Source organism: Cryptomeria japonica, chromosome 3, assembly GCF_030272615.1.
Source record: "Cryptomeria japonica chromosome 3, Sugi_1.0, whole genome shotgun sequence".
NCBI classification, from domain to species: Eukaryota; Viridiplantae; Streptophyta; class Pinopsida; order Cupressales; family Cupressaceae; genus Cryptomeria; species Cryptomeria japonica.
The window spans coordinates 696,774,496-696,797,430 of record NC_081407.1 but is presented as its reverse complement, the minus strand read 5'-3'; the positions used below and the strand labels follow the sequence as shown (position 1 = coordinate 696,797,430).

The 22,935-nt window shown below is 38.7% G+C and overlaps 1 protein-coding gene across 2 annotated transcripts in view; it reads left to right on the top strand.

Moving 5' to 3' along the window:
• LOC131058345 (MACPF domain-containing protein At4g24290) overlaps positions 1–22,935 on the top strand; it is a 165,606-nt gene that overhangs the window by 73,806 nt on the left and 68,865 nt on the right. Inside the window, exons 3-6 of one of the 2 annotated variants that reach the window (XM_057992215.2) lie at positions 6,330–6,531; positions 7,048–7,107; positions 11,147–11,224; positions 11,372–11,555. In XM_057992215.2, coding sequence (XP_057848198.2) covers positions 6,330–6,531; positions 7,048–7,107; positions 11,147–11,224; positions 11,372–11,555 — 524 coding nt within the window. The remainder of the gene's footprint in view (positions 1–6,329; positions 6,532–7,047; positions 7,108–11,146; positions 11,225–11,371; positions 11,556–22,935) is intronic. The other variant, XM_057992216.2, reaches the window with a different exon arrangement.

Here is a 22,935-nt window from a genome sequence, read left to right as displayed (position 1 = left end):
ATTTTTGCAACTGTAAGTTTGGCCTTTGGCCTTTGAATGAATTGAAATTACATTCTTGCCTTCCTTCAACTTATGCATGTTGTGTATGTTTCCTTACCTTCATCATAAGTGTATGTTTTGTGGCTCCTCTCCATATATGCTGTGTTAACTTGTTTTTCTGAGTGTGACTTGTGGGAATCCTTCTCCCCTCTTGACACTTAGCAAATTCTAACCTCCATACATGTGTTTGGGTCACTCATGCAACTGAAGTTTGTGCATCTCTTAGGTATTTCAGTTGATTCCTCGTGCTATTTCGGGTGGGGAGAGGAACAATCTCTTATCTTGGTGCATCACCTCCTTTCATTTTTAGCATTTCTCTCTTCCTTTTTCCTCTGTAAGCTGTTAGGGTAGTTTAGAAGTAAGAGTTGAGGTGTTGAGTTGGTTCAATACCTGCACTTGGATTGAGAAGGAAGCCAGCCTTCTCTGGAGATTCAACCCCTTGCGCAAGGTCCCACACTTCGGGGTTGTTTCCATGTTTCACAAGGTTGTTGAGTTGATAGCTTAGCAAGGGTGCGAGCTTTTGTGATAACAGTAAGGTTTTTTTTTGGTTTTTTTTAAAAACAGACAAGTTATTTGAAAACAAATTTCTGGTTTGTTGAAGATGAATAATACCTGGAATAGTCAACTGATTTGCTTGATTTTGTGTCTTCTTGCACCTCTGCAACGTGCTTTGTATTCTTGCTCCTCTTCGCTTCTTCGCGCTCTGTCTTCTTGCTCCACTAAATGAAATGGGATGATTGAATGTATAAGTGTTTATATATGAGAATTTGAATTTGAATCGATATTCTTTAATATCTTTACCAACTGTGTTGCATTTGAAATTTGAATCTCCATTTTTTTTCCATTTATGGCTGAGTTGATTGTTTTTGTTGTTAAATTCATGGCCTTACACAGTCGGTGTGATGGATGCAGTTGATATGACCAGTGACGATGCTCAAGTGACCATTTACGGCTGGTTTGACTTGGACAGATGGGACAACAGGTGCAGAAAAGTGGTGAAAGGGTCTCGTGGTCATATGAATATGTGGACATACCATGACCATCACGAGACCTTTGTGTGGCCACATCACTCTGAATGTGTGCTCACGCGGCATGGGGTTGCTGTCTTGTCGGCCCTTTTTGGTGGAACGTGGCTGTCTGAAGGGTCGAAATGTTATCGTGTTAATGTTTTTATTGTGGTACCATTATTGGGCACGTACTATTTAATGTCTGAACACGAAACCTTTATTTTGACAGATTATGTGATGTTTTAATGTTTTATTATGTACTTAAAGTTTAATTTTTGGAATGGGATCAATAAAGTTTGGGTTTAAAACATGTCTATTTTTTATGGTGTTATTGTTTGGTTCTGTTTTGTACATGTGTTGGGACACGTGTCCACATGTACTGGGGGTTAGGCGATCACTTGTGGGCCCCTAACTGCCTCAGTGCTATCGCACGTTTAGGTCCCCGCACATGTTTTGGCTCCTCTCCCCTAGTATAATTTTGGTTATAAAGGCAGACAGATCTGACATGCGTCAGATCTGGTCTGCCACAGTATAATAAATATGACTGTCATACGTATTGCAGTCTATATTGATATTCTGCATAATATATTATCAGGCTTTGAAGCTTACGTATTAAACACATCCCTTTGCATACCACCAAGAACAAAGATGTTTCTGCCTGTCATTTTCTACACATACTGTAGGGGTCGGCCTTGCCTTCCTTTGTTTTATTCTTCTTATCGTATTCCCCCCTCTCCAATCTAAATCTCATATATGTATCATTTCCTACCCTCACACGGAAGAGTCACATCTCTTTGCATTGTTTTGCTTATTACACCCCTACGTGAATGGTCATGTGTACCACTTTGTAATTACCGATTGGCATTTGTCAACTGGTTTAACTTTAATCATTGAATACTACAGATTAAGTCTAACTATCGGTTAGAGTAAATACTGCTGATTGTTAATGACTATTGGTTAGGCTTAAATACATATGTGTCACCGATTAGTACATAAAAACAGCTTATAAAATTAATTCCTTCAATACTCTATGATGAGATTTGTCTTATGGATTACATGGAAAGATCAATTACCAAATGCAATCTGTCTTATGGGTTACATGGTCTGTTCTTTAATGATGCAATCTGTTCTTGCAAATAAGAAATCGTATATACTTCACACTATGTCCTTCATATCAATGATGCAATATATTTTTGCAATCCATTCTTTAAGGATACTGCACTATGTATCCTTCACATATATACTTGTTGTATTCTTTCACGTATAGACCTGTAAATATGTATTCTTCACATGTAGACCTGCATATATATTATTATGTTTGAGTTTAATGTGGTTCATATACAAGTTTGTTGCCCTTCTTAGATAGAGTATATTTGCATATACAACGTTGAAAACTCTGGCTGACAGTATTCATATTATAATGATAGTGACGATGCTTTATATGTGCCTTCTTTAATATCTGTTGGTGAGACTTTATCACAAATTTGGCAATTTAATTAATGTATTTTGTATCATCGGTATTTGGGTTAATTATTTTGGCATAAGAACATATCTTTGGTAATTAATATATTAATTAATAATAATAATTGCTTCATTTAGGATATGTATAATGATCAAGGATGGAACATGACACACTCTTTTGGTCCCTCTCCAAGAAGGAATTTATTGAACCCTTTGAAATTGGATATGCGTCCTAATTCATTCTATTAGAGAGGATGATTGAGTCACAAGAGCTCTTGCAACTAATGATCATGATACAGGTGAGGAATTGATGGGGTCTAGAAGAGAAAGTAGGAGTATGTGTGAAGGAAATGGTGAAAAAAGACATTGTTTTTTTAAATGCCAAATACGATACAATATCCCTCCTTTTCATGGTGATTTTATTTAGGGACTCTAACAAGACTTGGGAATATATATGAGTGCATAGATGTATGGTCTGGTCAAATAAAGGCTATCATTTGATAGAGGGACCCCACCTTGTTGTTCTATGACAAGCACGTTCAACTATTATTTAGTAGAGATGGTGAAGCTCAACACTCCTTTGCACATGGCCACCTATGCACCAAATTCCCTTTACCAAGTAAAATTAATCTCATAGATGATGTGGAGGTGAAGAGGGGCTTTATGAAGGCCATTAAGATGTATAGTAAAGAGGAAGCTACATTGATTCAACACAAGTGGACCAGATCCGTTGAACTTAGGGCTTCCATGAGTTTGATAAAGATAGATAGGGAGACATTGGCATAGGACGACCCAATGAGTTGGTGTCGATTGTATGGGCCTCCATTGATACGCACATTGGCCATTTGATGCTTATCACAGGTTTGTAGTTTCTCAATTGAGAAAAACTATTGCACAGATAACTTTGTCCACTCTATCAAGAGGATTAGGGCGAACTCCAGGGGAGTGGAGAAGCTTTTGGTTGTGCATCATTCCTTGTGTTGCAGGGATTGCAATACAATTGAGTAAAAGGAGAGGTCCAACAACATGGTGGATGTAAAGCTTGAGGAGCTAATGTAGATTGATGAGAATTAGGTTGTGCATTTAGGTTGGTTGTGATCTAGTTGTAGGAGCTAGATGAGTTTAGTAGTTCCAGCAGTAAGGTGTATGCCACAACATTTGCAACAGGCAATGAGTTAGATTAGCTATTGTACTTTGTATTGTAAACTTGATGAATACTATAAATATTATATTGATGGTGTCATTGATCATTGGAACAATTTATTGTCAAATTGTCAAACTTCATATATATTTTGGCTTTTTTAGCTCATATTCACTTACATAAATGATAAATTGCATCTTATTTTACTGGCTTTTGTAATTAATTTTTTATATGTTATTTTGATACCTATCATGAAAGATCCCTGATAGATCTTTGCTGTTAACCTGCTGTAATTTTTTTATTTTTAATTTTGTTTTCCTGTTTATTTAAGTTTTTCTTACAGAACTAGACAGAAGTGCAGAAAGGGTTGTTTGTTTTTGTGTTTTTGATTGTTTTATAGCATAGGAAGGAATAGATAACAGCAAATATGAAGCAATACTGAAATAAATGAGGTATACAGCAAAAGTCAGAATTATTGCAAATCGTACCAGGCAGATTTGTCTGAATTACAAAGCCAAACAATGAATCCAATGTATTTCCCAAGCTCTCATACAAATTCGAAGTCAAACTGGAAGATGAAGAATGTTCTCCAACCCCACATACACTGGAAGTGAATACAAGCAATACCCTATACACCACGTGGTGTATTTGCTGCAAATGGCATTCCTCCAGCTGCAATGAACCACGTCTCCACTGGAAAGATGGTAGGCTGCGCTGAAACCCTACTGAGAATTGATGCCTCTGTCCTTAATCACCACGCACAATGCCTTATAAGTCCGGTGCCAAAGATTGCTGAGGGCTACGTCCCAGCCAATCCTAATCCTGGGGTTTGCGTCCCAGTCTAGAAATCGCTCTCCAGAGCAAATTCATACAAGTTGTCAAATATGCAAAAGATACCCATAGAATGAAGCTCCTATCCCCTTATAACCCCTCTCAATTGCAAATCGAACCCTAATTGTCTCCAAGTGGCGTGGTCTAGTGGAAATGTTATAATTTCTTATTTTAAAGTGGTCATGTTACTAGAAAATGACCTTTTTCCTCATAGACAGAAATCCGCTCACTGAATTGCCCTGAGACCAAAGAGAAAGATTTAAAGAATTTCAAGATCTTTCCAACGAGCTATCACACAATAGGATGCGCATCCAGATGAGGCCAAAAATCCCCTTATTACTCCAAAATGGCTAACAACTTAGCCTTATTTAATTATTAAACGCTAACTTAGGAAATATTAAAAATATAACCCAAATAGCCACAAAATGCCCAACTGACATTACAAACCCTAAAATCATCCTGTCACCTGTCTATGACTGAAGTCGGAAATCAAGGATTCACTGGTAGTCTCATCCCTAAAATCTAGGGATGCTCCTAAAATTTAGGAAACAAGCCCAATCTCTCTGAAACTGAACCCAAAGAGGCATCTCATGGAGACCCAACCTTGGGCATGATCAAACCTCCTAAAAAGTAGGAACTGCCTCCTAAAAACAAGGAATGTCTCCCAACTGATCAATAACTGCTAGAACACCAAGTCTCCAACACTGAATAACCATACCGGGTCTCTGTCCAACCCTGTCAGCCTACAAGACCCCATAATAAGCTGACTCACATGTCTCTGCTAGACTAAGCTAGAGTGGGGACATGACATATCACCCCTCACCATCCCTGAAATTCAGAGGATCACTGATTATTGGTGTTCCTTCATTTAGTTAGAAAATTTGCTATGAAACCACTATTGCGTTCCTGCTCTAGATCTTTATATAATAGCTGGAAGATACCTAAAAATTATTAGTTCTGAAATCTAAAATCTGATTATCCAGAATGCATCTTCCCCCTTTGTTGGCTAAAATCTGAAATTTTTGAAGGGACATAAACTAGTGATGAATCAGAGAATAGCACTGAAATCTTGAAAAAGAAAATCTTTATTAATAGTAATCTAAGTTGGTGGAATGCTTATAACGTGCATGGAGGTTTCCATGCATGTGCACATGCATACATACAGAGGGAGGGAACATATTCTCTAGATGAAACACTTCCATGATTACAATTCCATCATTTTGTTTATCTTATTGGCTTATATCTGTAAGAAACATATTATCATCCTACAGTGGTGCCATTTTGAACTTTAATGGTCTTTGTTTCTAGTTTATTGTATATCATTTGGATACATCTTGGATGTTGTTGTGATTATATATACGTGGACTGGAGATTGTTGTGACCATTTGGTGCACATAAGAGCAGGAAAAAGTAACTTTTAAGGAAAAATGTTAAAAAGTAAAAAACCCCAAAAATGTAAAAATGGGAGGATTGTTATTGCAATGACAAAATATTGCATTTATTTTGTAAATTTTTTTCTTCTTTTATTTTTTTAATTTTTTTTTTAAATATCCATTCCCTCTGCCATCCCCAAATCCAGCAAATATTTTGCCATCATCAAAACTGCATGCCCTCACCCCATTCCCCCATCTGGGAAATGAGAGAAACGCTGATGCATATTTACCCAGTAAAATGAACCCAATGAATAAAGGGATTCTTCTTTTTCTTTTTTGTTTGATTTATTTATCTTCCTTGTTGAATGACTTCTTCTCTTGAAGGACATTATTGCTTTATCTTAGGATGCACCTAATTCAAATTTTTATTAGTTATAAAACAGGATATGGATGCTGACTGCTCTTAATTCTTTTCAGATTTATTGAGAAGTATGGCACTCATGTTATCACTGGGGTAAAGATGGGAGGGAAAGATGTGATTTATGTTAAACAACAGTACCCTTCAAATCTGAAAACAACAGAAGTGCAGAAATTGTTAAAAACGATAGCAGATAAACGGTTCTCAGATGCCAATGATCAGTTTGCTTTGTTGTCCAAGGAAACCTCTAGAAAAGACAAGGTAATATTCTTTCACATTTTAAATCTGTATTATTAGTAATGTGGCAATGCACTTCTGGTGGTATTGATGGTCTAGATGCATAAATTTGGAAACAAAGAACAATGATATGAAATGCAAAACAACAATCTTGTTGATTTTACCACAGGTATTGATTCTTTCTTTAATTGCTGCATATGGGTGCCCATCTACATATTGTCCATCAATTCATTGTATGTGTTCATTACTTCAATTATATATATTGGTGGCTTCCCTTCACTAAGGGTCACCACTCTTGGTCCAATAATTATATTATATTATTAAATAATATAATATAATTATATTATATAATCTCAATAATATTAATAATATGATTAATATAATTATTATATCATAATAATTATATTATCAATGCCTATCAATATAATTATTATATCACAATAATTATCACAACCTTTATGTTATCTATGTCGGCCTGTAGGAATCTGATTAACACTCTATCTTAGCCGATTAGGCCACTTACACATTTGTCTTCCTCAGACTAGAAGTGATAACCGACTCTGCCAATCTTCAACAAATCTAAGAATGTTAAAGCCAATGGTAAGTAAATATTACACTCTTTAACTCTTTTCTTTTGGTAAATATTTAAGGGAACAGGAAATGAAACCTAGGAGATTGATCTACAGACTAAAACATATAATGTTCTTGTGCATATGGGATTTTTGATCTGGCATTTTAATTCTATTTGTGTAGCTTATCTTAGTTGTGAATGTGAAATTATAGCATATATATTTGTTTTGCCAATAAAGAGAATTTATCTTTTTCCTTTGAAGAGGCCAATGCTTTTCTATGTTACTGTAGTTTGTAAAGTGAACCCAATAATCAACTGTAGGCATAGAAAGGGAATCAGGGAACACAAGCCCACACTTGAAATCGAACCTGCTCTGGAAGAGCTGCCCCTACTGAACCACATGCTGCTTTCATTACGATTAATTGCCTGCCATGCTTCAGTCCTTCTGGCTTGCCTGGCTCATTGATTGGACATTGAAGCACAAGTATAGAAAGTCAGGCTTTGGAAGTAGGAAAGACAAAAATTAAAATAAAATCTTCAGCTGGAGCAAGCAAGAGGTCAACATGTTTACAACAGCGAGCAACAGACTGAAACAAGTTTCTAAAATATATTTTAACTAAAAACCCTGAATATTTTACTGTACGAATTATTAGGTGAACTAAAATGATGTTTTCTATTTTTCTTTAGTCTTACTGTATTTCAAAGTTTTTGATTTAAATACGTGAACCCTGTGACATAGCTTCAGACAGAGAAGTCAGCAGCCTGGACAACAACTTTCTGGTTAGGTCCTTATGTCTCTCAAACTTGACAAGAATGATCAAATGCTGAAGCCTGTAAAACAAGAAGATGGGCTACAACAAGAAGCAGTTCAGCAAATTTTGTAGATACCTAAGACTGTGTTGACTGCCCCACTTCAGAGGGAATAATCCATGCAGTGCCCCACTCTGGAATTGCAAGCTCTTATTTAGCAAACGAGAATTTTGCAATAGCAACAGCAACAACAACTGTTGCAGTCTTTAGCCTAGCATGTGCAGTGTTCTCATCTTCAGCAACAACAACAGCAATTGTGACCCCATATGCAACAGCATAACATCCTGCCTAAATCTTTGACCAAGCAACCCACCATGGAGAATGGATTGTGTGTTTGTTGGCTCATACTATAATCAGTGACAATTGCGAACCTGTAAGGCTTAGGAGCTTTAAAATTTTATTGGAATGCACTTCTACATGAAATCCATCAATTCATTCAAAATGTTTTCAGACTGACTATACAAATGCAGTATTTTTCCAAATTTTGTTTTTCTTGTCAAATTCTTATAGATGGAGGTTGTTGAAACAATGAAATCAGATTATTTAATTCTACTTTCAGATCGAGATCATTTCCTTGATCTTGCTGTAATTTATTCAGATGCATTGAGAAGGAAGAGGAAGCCGAAAATCTTCCCTCCGAGCTTATGAATACTAAGGATTCCTTGGAGGCTACTCAAGTAGCCCTTCAAGAAGCAGAAAATCAGATTGAGGAGCTTTGTTTAGAACTGAGTTTGGCACATTCTACATCAGTCCAATCAGAAAATCAGTCTTCTATGGCAGTCCCACCCGAAGAACAAGTATTCACTATTTTCTAACTATTAACCTTACAAATGAAGTCAGGCCTTTTATAGTGCTCTCATTACATTTCAGTGGCTCAGATCAATTTGTGATCAATGGCCAAGATTACAAGATAGAAACCCTAATTAGGGTTTGTTGAACCAATTACAAAGCATTTAATGTTTGACCAATGACATGATTACATTTGAGGGGACACATGTCCCTTTTAGAAAATTTGACCAATAGATGATGAGGGTAGGTACATCAAACTTTGTGCCCATGTGGTAATTATTTTCTTTTGATAGATGAGCTTAGGTGCATTGAATCTGGACGCCTTCTCATGAAATGATATGATTGGATAAGTGATAAATACCAAATACCAAATACTGAGTTAACCGAAATTCTATTTACTTTCAGCAATCATGGCAAATAAAATAGTACGGCAATAAGGAACAATCCATACAATCCAAAGGGCTCTGATTAGAAGCTGGTCAGAAACTTATCATAGAATGTTTCAACAATGTCCGGCTAACTAAAAATATTAAAAAGTCTTCCAAAGTCTATGACAGGTAAAGAGAAGTATGGCAGCACTTCCACATATTTCATGAATTACTTTTGAAAATTACCACACAAAGGCTGTGTCAAAATTTGTCTGGGCTTGTCTCCTTAGACACCAGCTTAAAGCCAAGATAGGCTGCACTGAAAATGGTATGGCAGGTCCAGCCAGGTTTAATCAACACTTCAACGGTCAACCTTAAATGTATGGGGCTCAACAGCTTTAGGAAATAATATAAAATCCTAGCAAATATTATATGAATTTTCAAATATAAATATTTAAAATCTTATTTAGCGTGGCTGGGAAGGTAAGGCTTTAGACCAGTTCTCCACTGTAAAAAGTTGGCGCTCAAATATTTGAATATAGAAATCATTACCTTTTTGTGGTACAACACAAGTTAGCCCAGCCATAATAATAAAATTTATAAGGTTGGTTCACTTTTCAAATCAAATAAAATATATAGAATAATTTTTAGATAACTTTCACTAACTTATAGATAAACTGAAAATAGCACAGGAGCTCAAAAAACCATTCTTCACATTAAAATATTAGAAAACCAACAAATTGGAATAACTTCCACACAGAACTGGAAAGTGGAAACACACTAAAATAATCTTTTTGCATTTCTGAAATATCCACACCACAAGCATCAACTAGAAATATAAAATCTTCACAATTTGAAAACACCACAAACCTACAACCAAAATTTGCGACCCAAACAACAAATACCAAATATTAAGAAATTTGATGCATTCAGCACTCTGGTGATCTACATGAAATCACTCAAATGGCTAGGAGGGTTTTCGTCTCTAAAACAATCTTGCCAAAATGGTTTTTGTCCTTAGGTGGAAAAAGAAGAACTCACGTTCATTCTTTGGAGATAAAATTCATATAATGAGCAATAAGTCTTTTTCTTCAGACAAAAGCTCCTTTTATAACTTTTTAAGGGAAAATAATATTTTATTTTTTATTTTACTTTTTCCCTCTAAGTTATAAAATAATAGTGTCCTTTTCACTTACTTTTAGGACCTTAGGACTAGTGGATCTTTATAATTCCTTTTTAACCACTTTTTTAAAGTATCGTCATTAAAAAATATAAAGTGAAGTTACTTTTTGACAAGTTAAATTTATTTATATAATTATTTTGATAATTTAGGAAAAGGGGACATGACATTCATGGGTTAGCATTGCAAAACAAATTAGTAGGATATTTTTACAATAGCTTTCCATGTAATATGATTCTACATCTCAGCTAAAGGGACATTGAATTCAAAAGTTATCTTGTTTTGACTTAAGTTATTGGGAAATGCACTTTGAAATCATTACTCTTTAATGCATAGTCTGGATTTTTTCCTCTCTTTTCTTTTTAACTTGAGGAAAGAACTATTTGTGTAACTAAACCATTCCCAATATGATCATTCTAAATCCTTTGATTACTTCAACATATATGGTCTCTATTTGCCCTACCATGGAGCTTATGGCGCAAATATTTCTCATCTAGGTATTGCTATTAAGTCATGCAAGATGAAGGAGAAAATGAGCGTGCTACAAAGTTGAAAGCAATTTGATCTTAGTAATATATATTTAGAGACCATCATGCCCTTCTCTTTTAAGAAGTCGATATCTTTGGGATACTGGTTCTGAGGAGAAAGAAGTGCAAAAGAAGCATTTCCTGCTGTAATAACCATCATTGTCATAGTTTGAGCTTCCAGGGAAGCTGCTCATTATCATATTTTGAGCTGGTTGGGTAGCTGGTTTGCACTGTCGTTGCTATTATCTTCTCAGTCATACTCTTAAGCAACTCTTTTATTCTAGTTATTTCTCTTTCATTCAGAATTTGTTTTGTCATTTACCACCTGATAAATTGCAAACATCCAAGTATTTTTTTCAGTTTGGAGGCCATTCACTTGATTTTCCTGTTTTAGGTTGTATATTCTTTAGTGAATGTAAACCATCTCAGTTTGGTGGACTCAAACGTCTCTACATCACTTTCAGTAAAAGAGGTAAATATTTTTCTCTGTCAATATGCACAGCGAGGTTCATGAGAGTTTTAGCATGTTGAACTTAGTATTCTCTTTCCAAAAACATGTTGCCAACAATTTTTTCTATTTTATTTTTAACATTTAAGCTAGTCCACATTCTGTATGCAGGATATAATAAAGATTTACAAGAGGAGAGGTGGTCTTGAGTCTGCTCAAAGTCACCAGCAGTGGATCACAACAATTCCATCTTCTCCTGACGTGATATCTATGTCCTTTGTCCCTATAACGTCCCTTCTAACTGGAGTTTCAGGCACTGGATTTCTAAGCCATGCGATTAATTTGTACCTCCGATGTAAGTATTTATTTACTATCCCTGCACCACAACATGATTAGTGCTAAAGATTGCCAGCTGAAAACAATAAATAGTATTATTTCTTTCCTTTTTGTAAATGAATGTTACAGTCATCCTTTGGGTGCCATAGTTATTGTGAAGTTGTCAGTGTAACTTGAAACATTGACCCAATGATGTGTAAGCTAACTTCCTAAGACTGGATCACAACCCAAAGGCTATAATTGTTAGTTTCTTATTGTGTTTAGCATGAAAAACTTGGTTGATTTATTTTGATACCAGAACGTGAAGATTCAAATTTCATGGAAGTTTAAGTCCAAATCACATGAAACATTTTGTTGGGTGTTTGAGGGAAGTGTGTTGAAAACAGCAATTCTTGGGTACTTGGCAGACTTTCTGAGTCCTGAGGCAATCCAACATTGCCAAGGCCCAAGGGTTTGTGGACATACGGAAAGAATCACCTACAAAGAGATTGTGATCATGTCATTCAGCTAGTACTAGGGAGCCAACCACCCAACATCAACATATGTATAGAGAAGTGAGATTGACAAGATGGTACAAGAGACGTTAGAAGTAGGTGTTATCAAGCATAGTCAAAGTGCTTATTCCTCTCTAGTAGTGATGGTGCACAAGAAAGATAACACTTGGCATATATGTCTAAAGTATAGTTAGCTCAATAAGTACACCATCAAAGACAAGTTTACAATTATAGTAATTGATGATTTGTTAGATGAGCTACAAGGTGTTGTATATTTTACCAAACTTGATCTTCATTCTAGTTAGCATCATATCAGAATTAGAGATGAGGATATGCATAAGACAACTTTCAAAATCCATGAGGGCAACGATGATTTTTGGTGACCAACTTTGGCCTCATGAATGCACCATCTATATTTTAGAGTTTGATGAACACTATCTTTAGGCCATCTCTACAAAAAAATGTTTTGGTATATTTTTATGACATTTTAATACACACCAAAACATGGGAATAACACTTGTGGCATGAGAATCAAGTTCTGGACACTTTGGAATGACATCATCTGTAATGTCCCCACTTTAGCAGTTGACCAAGCATACGTGTGTTAGCCTAGCTCTACATGGTCCCGAGGGCTAACGAAGGGTTTAAAGGGATCTTGGAGTGTTTTGGCCTAGTCACTTCCAATTCAGGCCAAAACGGAGTTGATTTACTTAGTTTCGGGCATACTTACTATTTTTAGTAAGTCAACAGGACACAACGGAGGCTAGTTTTGGTGATTGGATTCGATTCTCCTTGGCGAGAGCTTTCCGACGAGTTATCAGTCTCGCTATTCGGAGTCCGATTGCTAGTATATTTTAATGCCTGAAGTGTTATTAAAGTAACATTTAATTTAATTGTAAAATACTAAAGTGTTACTTTAATATTTATTTTATGGGGATGTGTGCAAATCAAAGGGGCATCCAAGGGAGACATAAGTGAATATTTTAATATGTTTTATATTGCACATGTTTTATCCCACATTGCTTAAGTGAGTTGGGTCGACCCTTGGAGAAAGAATAAAAGGAAGCTTTTGTGGCTTCATTCAGCATGTTGAATATGAGAAGAATTGGTATGTGTGAGTTGCAGATCCGTTCTTGGCATTAGAGGACGTCTCTCCTCTCTTGTGACATTCTAGACATCATTCCCCTGAGGTTTGGCCTTTGGAATCCATTGCTATCAGCTTCATTATCAGGCAGATTGGGTGCATTTCCAGCTATAGGCAGATTTAATGTTTGTTCATATCTTCTTCCCTACTTGTTCGATGCTTATGCCATTTTGAGGAGATGATTTTATGATGTTGAAGACAAATTAATATTGCTGCAACACTATTCACGTGGGTACTATTCACGCGGTTACTATTCATGTCACCGTAGCAGCAAGATTGAAAATGATTGCTGGAGTATTATGTCGATAATGCTGGAATAATTAGTGAGTTGATAATCTGCCATGTATTTGATTTTATTAAAATCTGAAAATAACATCTTATCAGCAGTAGTTCAATTTTCAGTTTGCATATTATTGTAGTTTCATTCTTGTCCATATTCTATGATTTCAATTCCATGTAAAACAAACCAACATTTCATTTTTGGAGCCATAAGGGAATTTAAAACATTAAACGGAGAAATAAGGAGTTGGATGCAAACTGTTTAATAAAATTCCTAGCAGCAATTGGTATGGTTTTTGGGCATTCCGGGGTGTCCATTACAGTGGTATCAGAGCTTGTTTTTCCTGCCATCCTGTGAGGGTTTCATGCATCCAGCACATCAGTATTACTTGAGGAGAAACAGGTCAAACACAAACCTACAGAATTCATCAGAGATTGAAGAGGAGGGTAACCCTTTTTCAGCACCAACCATGGGTGACAGAGATGGGGAAAGGGGAGAACCTAGCACTAGGGAGATGCTCAATGATCTTGCTAGGGGTCAGAGGGAGCTCTAGGCTACGTTGCAGCAAATGGCTATAGCATTTACACAACATTTGACTAGAGCAGACCGAGGTAATAATGGCGATCGGGGTAATAATGCTAATCAGGGAGGTGGACAGGGTAATGGAGGTAATGGAGATGCATCAGTTAACAGGGGAACCAGGACATATGCTAGAGCAGGTTCTTCTACTACGAGACCACTCATGCCACAGTTTCCTCCGAGACAGAATGACCAAAATAATGTCGGTCCTACACAGCAAGAGATTCAAAATATGATTATGGATGATTGGAGGGACTCTAGCCCTGAGCTACAGGCTGAGATGACATTCAGGGAATATATGGATGTTAGACTCAAGAATATGCCCATGAGAGGAAACCGACAACAGAATTATGAGATGAGGAAGAAGTTGGGAAAGTTGTCTATTCCCTACTATGATGGCACAGGAAAGGCTTCAGCACGAACATGGGTCCAGAAATTAGATACTTATTTTCAGCTTAATCCCATGCTTGAGGAGGATGCGATTAAGTATGCTGCATTGCACTTGGATGGGAGTGCACACGAGTGGTGGCACCATGGTATGGTCACATTGGGCCATAATCAGATAGACACATACGCAGAGTTCAGTGAGAGGTTGATTGACAGGTTTGATACGAAGGATCCAGAACTCCATTTCAAGGAGTTAGCTCAGTTGAGACAGTGGGGTCCTATCGACAGTTACATCTCAGATTTCCAGAGACTATTAGTGTTGGTTACAGACATTTCGGAGAGGAGGTTGATTGTACTGTTTGTGGATGGATTTTCAGAGCCTCTTCGTGGTTGGGTGAAGGGACATGATCCCCTCACATTGCAGGATGCCATTCGGAAGGCGAGAGATCTTGCACCTTCCACTTCTAGGAGTAAGTTCACTCCTAAGGATCCACACTTCAAGAAGGATAAGGATAATAAACCTCTACATAGGGATTCTCAACCTCAGAAAAAAGAATCAAAGAGGTTAGACAATGAGACACTGAACGAGTTGAGGTGGAAAAAACTATGTTTTCAGTGTAGGGAACCGTGGGATTTATCTCACAAGTGTCCTCTGAAGGCTAAGGCCAACCAGATGGAGTACTTCTCTTCTGTGGAGTCACAATCAGAGGATGAGGAGCAGCAGTCAGAGTCTGATGGTGAGAGCAGTGCCACTGAGGAGGGTTCAGGGAATGAGAAGTCCCTAGCTAGATTGACAGGTGCTCAAAAGGCAATTACTTTTAAGGTGCGTGGCACCATATGGGGACAGAAGGTGGTTGCTTTGCTGGACACTGGGGCTACACATAATTTCATAGATTCACAGTTAGTGGCTAGGAGAGGGTGGCAAACTGAAGAACATCCAGGATTCCGAGTCATGGTAGCTAGTGGTCACAAGTTACTATGCACACAGAAGATTACAAATCTTCGCATCAGACTGGGAGATGGTTATGAGCTTCAGGATGAGTTCTATGTTGTGGACATGGGTGATTATGACGTCATCTTAGGGATGACTTGGATGGCATCGTTGAGAGAGTTTACTCTCAACATGGAGAGAGTAGAGATGAGGTTCCAGCATGAGGGTAGGACCGTGGTACTTAGAGGATTATCAGATGGCAGTTGTAGGGTAGTTTCTTTGAGGAGGATGGAGAGGTTGTTCAGACATGATGGTGTTGAGTGGGCAGCGGAGTGCTTGATTATGCCAGCATCACTAGAGCCACAGGTTAAGAGTCATCCACCTGATATGCAGGACATCCTTGATAGACATGCCAAGGTATTTGGCAGTATTCCACATGGCATTCCTCCAGACAGGGGGATAGAGCACGTCATTGAGTTAGAAGAGGGGGCTAAGCCCATTATGATCACGCCCTATCGTCATCCCAAAAAACACAAGGATGAGATAGAGAAAGCCATCAAGGAGTTGTTGGAGATGGGGCACATTAGGCCAAGCAAAAGCCCTTTTGCTTCAGCAGTTGTTTTGGTCAAGAAGAAGGATGGAACAATGCGCATGTGCATTGACTACAGGGCTTTGAACAAGAAAACTATTAAGAACAGGTACCCCATTCCGAGGATAGATGAGCTGATAGATGAGCTACATGGGGCATGCTTCTTCACAAAGATAGATTTGAGATCAGGGTATCATCAAATCAGTATGAGGGCAGAGGACGTTGAGAAGACAGCTTTTCGGTGTCACTATGGTCATTTCGAGTTTATGGTTATGCCATTTGGGCTAACCAATGCTCCTGCTACTTTTCAGAGTTGCGTGAACCAGGTGTTCAGGGAGCATTTGAGGAGATTCGTTTTGATTTTCTTTGACGATATTTTGGTCTTTAGCAGGACATGGGAGGAGCATTTGCAACATCTTGAGTGTCATGTCCCCTTTCTAGAGTGGACATCGGAGACGGAGGAGTTGGCCTATCATTGGAGTCTCGTAGGCTAGCAGAGGTTGATTGGGACTCATTCAGTGCATATAGTGATTGGATTTTGGCTTTACAGGCAGTTTGGAGCCAGTTTGGAGCTGTTCCTAGATTTTAGGGGGTATCCCTAAATTTTAGAGGGTATCCCTAAATTTTAGGAGGTCGTGACAGTTGCCAGTCGTGAGGTTATTCATGACCTTTTAGATGGTTTCAGTTTCAAGAGATTTGGGTGTGTTTCCTAGTTTCTAGGAGCATCCCTAGATTTTAGGGATGAGACTGCCAGTTGATCCATGATTTCCGACTTCAGTCACAGACAGGTGGCAAATTCCGTTTCAGGTTTTTGGAGTCATTTGAGCCTTCTACAGCTATTTGGGATATATTTTTAATATATTTAAATATTTCTTAAGTTAGCGTTTAATTATTTAAATAAGGCTATGTTTATAGCCATTTTGGAGTGATAAGGGGTTTTTGGCCTCATCCGGATGCGTATCCCTTGGTGTGATAGCTCGTTGGAAAGGTCTTGGACTTTTCTAAATATTTCTCTTTTGACTCAGATCCTTTCGGTGAACGGATTTCTTTATATTTGAAAAAAGGTCATTTTCTATGCACTTGACAACTTAAAATGAGAAATATAACATTTTAACCCTAAACGCCCCATTGAGTCACTTTTAGGGTTTGAGCTTAGTGGGAAGGTGTTATAAGGAAGTTGAGACCTAATTCTTATTATCTTTTACACATTTTACATCTTGGATTTGAGATTTGGCTCTGGAAGAGCTTTTCAGCATTTGGGACGCCAACCCCAATGCCTTGCCTGTTTGGGACGTAGCCCCCAATACAGTGGTTTGGATTTGTTTGCAGCTATTAGCATCTTGGAGATTGTACGGCATTCTTTCTGGAGGTTCAGCAATTCTGACAGAGTTCAGCGTGGGGTTTGGGGTTTCTAACCAGTTGGGTGTACTTAGCAGCGGTACGACTGTACCTGGCAGCCACTTTCCTTCCCACGTGCAGCACTTGGAGGGCTGGAATCTTGCCACAACTTCATTCCTAGTTATGTTACTCTTTCAGCATCCAGGTTGGAATTATTCCTGATTGTAATCTTCCTGAAATTATTGGAAATCTTCATCTGGTCAAATATTTGATTTTATATTCAGAAATCTGCCTTGAATCGAATTTGTTTTGGCTGTATATGAACTTCATTTTCAGTACTTTGTTCATGTACTTGTACTTCATTATTTACTTGTTGAAAAATCATCAAAATACAAAAAGAATTCAACCCTTCTGCAACTTCTGTCTATTTCTGAAAGAAAATATTAATAAGCAGGAAAAATCAATTTAAAATAATAAAAATTACAGCAGATTAGTAAAAGAGATCCATCAGGGATCTTTCATTGAGGAGGTGCTATCTATCTTGGAGAGAGAGTCACTGTATGCCAAGGAGTCTAAGTGTGAGTTCGGGATGACAGAGCTTTTGTACCTTGGTCATATTATTAGTGCAAAGGGAGTTCGGATGGATCCCGAAAAGATTAGAGCTATTGTTGATTGGCCCACGCCTACGAACCTTACTCAGCTTAAGGGGTTCTTTGGCTTATGTGGTTTTTATAGGAGGTTTGTTAAGGGGTTTTCTCAGACAGCTACTCCTTTGACAGATCTTACTAAGAAGGGGGCCTTCATGTGGACAGAGGCAGCACAAAGGTGTTTTGAGCATTTCAAGCAGGTGATGTCTTCATGCCCAGTTCTAGCTTTACTAGACTTCACGAAGCCTTTTGAGCTTCATTGTGATGCATCAGGAGATGGGATTGGAGCCGTATTGATGCAGGAGAAGCACCCCATCGCTTTTGAGAGTAGGAAGCTCCGAGGTGTGGAGAGGAGCTATTCTATTTATGATCGTAAGATGTTGGCCATCATGCATGCCTTGGCCAAATTCCGATCCTACTTAGTTGGAGGGAAGTTTGTGATCAAGACGGATCACAACAGCATAAAGTATTTCATGAGCCAGCGAGACTTGAATGACAGGCAACAGAGGTGGGTCACTAAATTGCAGGCTTATGACTTTGACATTGAGTTTGTCAAAGGGAAGAAGAATGTAGTAGTTGATGCCTTATCCAGAAGACCTCACATTTGTGCTCTTGCAGAGATTATAGGAGATTGGAGGGATAAGATTATAGCAGAGTATGTCGGAGATACTTGGGCTTCTGGTTTGATTTCAGGTACTATACGGGATGATCGCTATGAGGTGATAGATGGATTGATCAGATTTCAGGACAGGGTTTATTTGATTCCGTCATCACAGTTGAAAGAGGCGATACTGAAGGTATTTCATGATGCGCCAACAGCTAGGCATCCAGGGGTCTTCAAGACCTATAGGCAGATCCGAGAGCGGTTCTCATGGAGGGGGCTCAAGGATGATGTTCAGAGGTATGTCAGGGAGTGTGCAGTTTGTCAGTAGAATAAGGGAGAGCACACGTTTCTTGCATGTTTACTACAGCCCTTTCCCATTCCGGACAGGAAATGGGAAAGTATTTCAATGGACTTTATCACTGGGTTACCACGAGTGCAAGGGAGAGATTGCATCTATGTGGTGGTAGACCGCTTAACAAAGTTCGCTCACTTCTTTGCTATTCCATCCACTTACACAGCAGCACAGGTGGCAGATCTTTTCTTCAGAGAGATATTCAGGTTACATGGGTTGCCTAGATTCATTGTCAGTGATTGAGATAGTAAATTTATGAGTATTTTCTGGCAAGAGTTGTTTAGGTTGTGTGGCACAGATCTTACACCCAGCACTAGTTATCATCCGTAGACAGATGGGCAGGCAGAGATTGTGAATAAATGGGTGGAGGGATATTTGAGGAACTATGTGACTACACAGCAGAGGGCTTGGGTTAGATGGTTGCATATGGGAGAGTACTGTTACAATACTACATATCATATGTCCATCAAGATGGCACCCTTCATGGCACTTTATGGTTATGAAGCACCAAGCTTCATGGATTTGGTTTTGGGAGACAGTAGGGTGCCCAAAGCCAAAGACTTATTGCAAGATAGTCAGGATATCTTGAGAGCGCTCAAGGAGAACATACAACAGGCTCAAAATCAGCAGAAGTTGTATGCTGATCAGCACAGGGTAGAACGCAGTTTTGAGGTAGGGGATATGGTGTACTTGAGGCTACAGCCATATAGGCAGTCATCGCTCAAGAGGAGCGGAGCAGAGAAGCTGAAGCCTAGATTTTATGGTCCCTACAGGGTGATTCGCAGAGTGGGCGAAGTCACCTATGAGCTTGAGCTTCCAAAGGGCAGTCGGGTACACAATGTATTTCATGTGTCTAGGCTTAAGAAAGCTATTGGTCAAAGTGTAGTACCTTCTGCAGATTTACCCCCTTTGGATGATGAGGGGAAGCTCGTGTTAGTACCTGAGGCTATTCTGGACACCAGAGAGAGGAAACTCAGAAACAGGATAGTGAAGGAGTATTTGGTCAGAAGGAGAGACCTGCCGGAGGAAGATGCTACATGGGAGAATGAGCAGGTGATACAGCAGGTTGTATTGAGATTGCTTGAGGACAAGCAATTTCAAGGGGGGCGGACTGTAATGTCCCCACTTTAGTAGTTGACCAAGCATATGTGCGTTAGCCTAGCTCTACATGGTCCCGAGGGCTAACGAAGGGTTTAAAGGGATCCTAGAGTGTTTTGGCCTAGTCATTTCCAGTTCAGGCCAAAACGGAGTTGATTTACTTAGTTTCGGGCATACTTACTATTTTTAGTAAGTCAACAGGACACAATGGAGGCTAGTTTTGGTGATTGGATTCGATACTCCTTGGCGAGAGTTTTCTGACAAGTTATCAGTCGCGCTATTCGGAGTCCGATTGCTAGTATATTTTAATGCCTGAAGTGTTATTAAAGTAACATTTAATTTAATTGTAAAATACTAAAGTGTTACTTTAATATTTATTTTATGGGGATGTGTGCAAATCAAAGGGGCATCTAAGGGAGACATAAGTGAATATTTTAATATGTTTTATATTGCACATGTTTTATTCCACATTGCTTAAGTGAGTTGGGTCGACCCTTGGAGAAAGAATAAAAGGAAGCTTTTGTGGCTTCATTCAGCATGTTGAATATGAGAAGAATTGGTATGTGTGAGTTGCAGATCCATTCTTGGCATTAGAGGACGTCTATCCTCTCTTGTGACATTCTAGACGTCATTCCCCTGGGGTTTGGCCTTTGGAATCCATTGCTATCAGCTTCATTATCAGGCAGATTGGGTGCATTTCCAGCTACAGGCAGATTTAATGTTTGTTCATATCTTCTTCCCTACTTTTCGATGCTTATGCCATTTTGAGGAGATGATTTTATGATGTTGAAGACAAATTAATATTGCTGCAACACTATTCACGTGGGTACTATTCACGTGGTTACTATTCACATGGGTACTATTCACGCGGTTACTATTCATGTCACTGTAGCAGCAAGATTGAAAATGATTGCTGGAGTATTATGTCAATAATGCTGGAATAATTAGTGAGTTGATAATCTGCCATGTATTTGATTTTATTAAAATCTGAAAATAACATCTTATCAGCAGTAGTTCAATTTTCAGTTTGCATATTATTGTAGTTTCATTCTTGTCCATATTCTGTGATTTCAATTCCATGTAAAACAAACCAACATTTCATTTCTGGAGGCATAAGAGAATTTAAAACATTAAACGGAGAAATAAGGAGTTGGATGCAAACTGTTTGATAAAATTCCTAGCAGCAATTGGTATGGTTTTTGGGCATTCCGGGGTGTCCATTACATCGTCTTTATGCTAAGCCATCCAAATGTGTTTTGGGATCAAAGAGATGGTGTGCCTAGATCATATTGTTTCATATAAGGAGGTGGACCCTCACAAGATCAAAGCCACGATAGAATGGTAAGTGCTTAGGATCTTCAAGAACCTAGGGGAGTTTCTTAGGGCTTATAGATTATTGTCATAGATTTGTAAAAGATTACCATAGCAAAGCAACACCACTCACAACCTTATTGAAGGACTCCTTCCAGTGGAATGAGGTAGCTGCTAAGGTATTAGAGAAACTAAAGGAAGTCGTGTGCAACACTCCAATTTCAACAACCCTAAATTTTTCAACAACATTAGTTGTGGAATGTGATGCTTTAGTGGATGGCATTGAGAGTCGTGTAAGAATTTGTTGAAGCCCATTTATGAGAAGGAAATGATGGCTATCCTTAATGTAGTCAAATCAGAGAAACGAAAATCGCCCGAAATCGCCCAAACTCGGCGAGTCCGAGTCCGAGTCAGGCCAAACGAGTCCCAGGGGCTCGGACTCGGACTCGGCCGAGTCTGGAGAGTAAACTCGCCAGACTCGCCGAGTTGGCGATTTTGGCTCAAAATCGCCAGACTCGCCGAGTCCTGATCCCCAGACTCGGCTACTGGCTGGGTTAATAAAATGACAAAAAAAAAACATTTTAAAAAGTAATAAGTTTTTTTGGAAGGGCGAAATTTGACATTTTGGTCTCTCCGTCAGGATTATTTTATGGAATATAACATTTAAGTATAAGTGACATTTCCTTATATCTTTCTTCTTTCTTATACTTTAAGTTATATTCCATATATACTGTCAGGATGTTTGAGAGTGGTTTCGGGCCTCCAGGAGTTATATTGCAAAATCTAGTTTTTGGAGGATTCTTCAGTTTTCCAGACTTAGTCAAATTTCAGGATCAGGACATTCCAGACTTAGCCAAATTTCAGGGCATTTGAAGATCAGGATGACATTCCAGACTTTATCACTCACCAACTTGACCTAGCTTGGACCTTCAAGAATGATACTCACCAAGCAAGACCCAATTAGCAACAAGTGCAAAACCAGGCCCTAAGGAAGACTCTCAAAGAAACCCTAATTCAGACTTGTAATAAGTTTTTTTGGCCTTGCGGGGCGCTGCCCCTCGACCTCGCCCTGTATCGCGACAGGAAGCGCGCAAGGGGCACTGCCCCTTGACCCCACCTTGGGGGCGCTGCCGCCAAACCCCCGTCGAAAAATATGGGGGAAATTGTGTCGATAGAAGTAGAGAAAATTTAACCTCCGAGTCTGACATTGATTGGATCGACCAGGTAGATATAGAGGTTGAGACTGTAGCCATGGCAGAGGAGGAGCGGAGAGCACGAGCACAGACAGGAGATTCAGAGGCAGATAGTGACACGGATGTTCCTGATGTTGGTGAGCATGGCATGGTGTCACGGGGAGCGGCTATGGCAGTCGAATCATCCAGGAACTACCTTAGACGCCTTCGCAGGGGGCTGGGGCCGGATGGTGCAGGCTCCTCTGAGCCATAGACTTGTAGTTGTATTTACCTTTGGTATTTGTATGAAACATTTGATGATGATCATATGATGACATGGATTTTTTATTCCATGAGTTTTGTAATATTGTATACATTTGACAATATTTATATATCTATGTTTGTTATTTTCTTCAGCTACAATTTGCGTTTATGCTTATGTGATTGATGTATACTTGTGTATGTAATCAAAT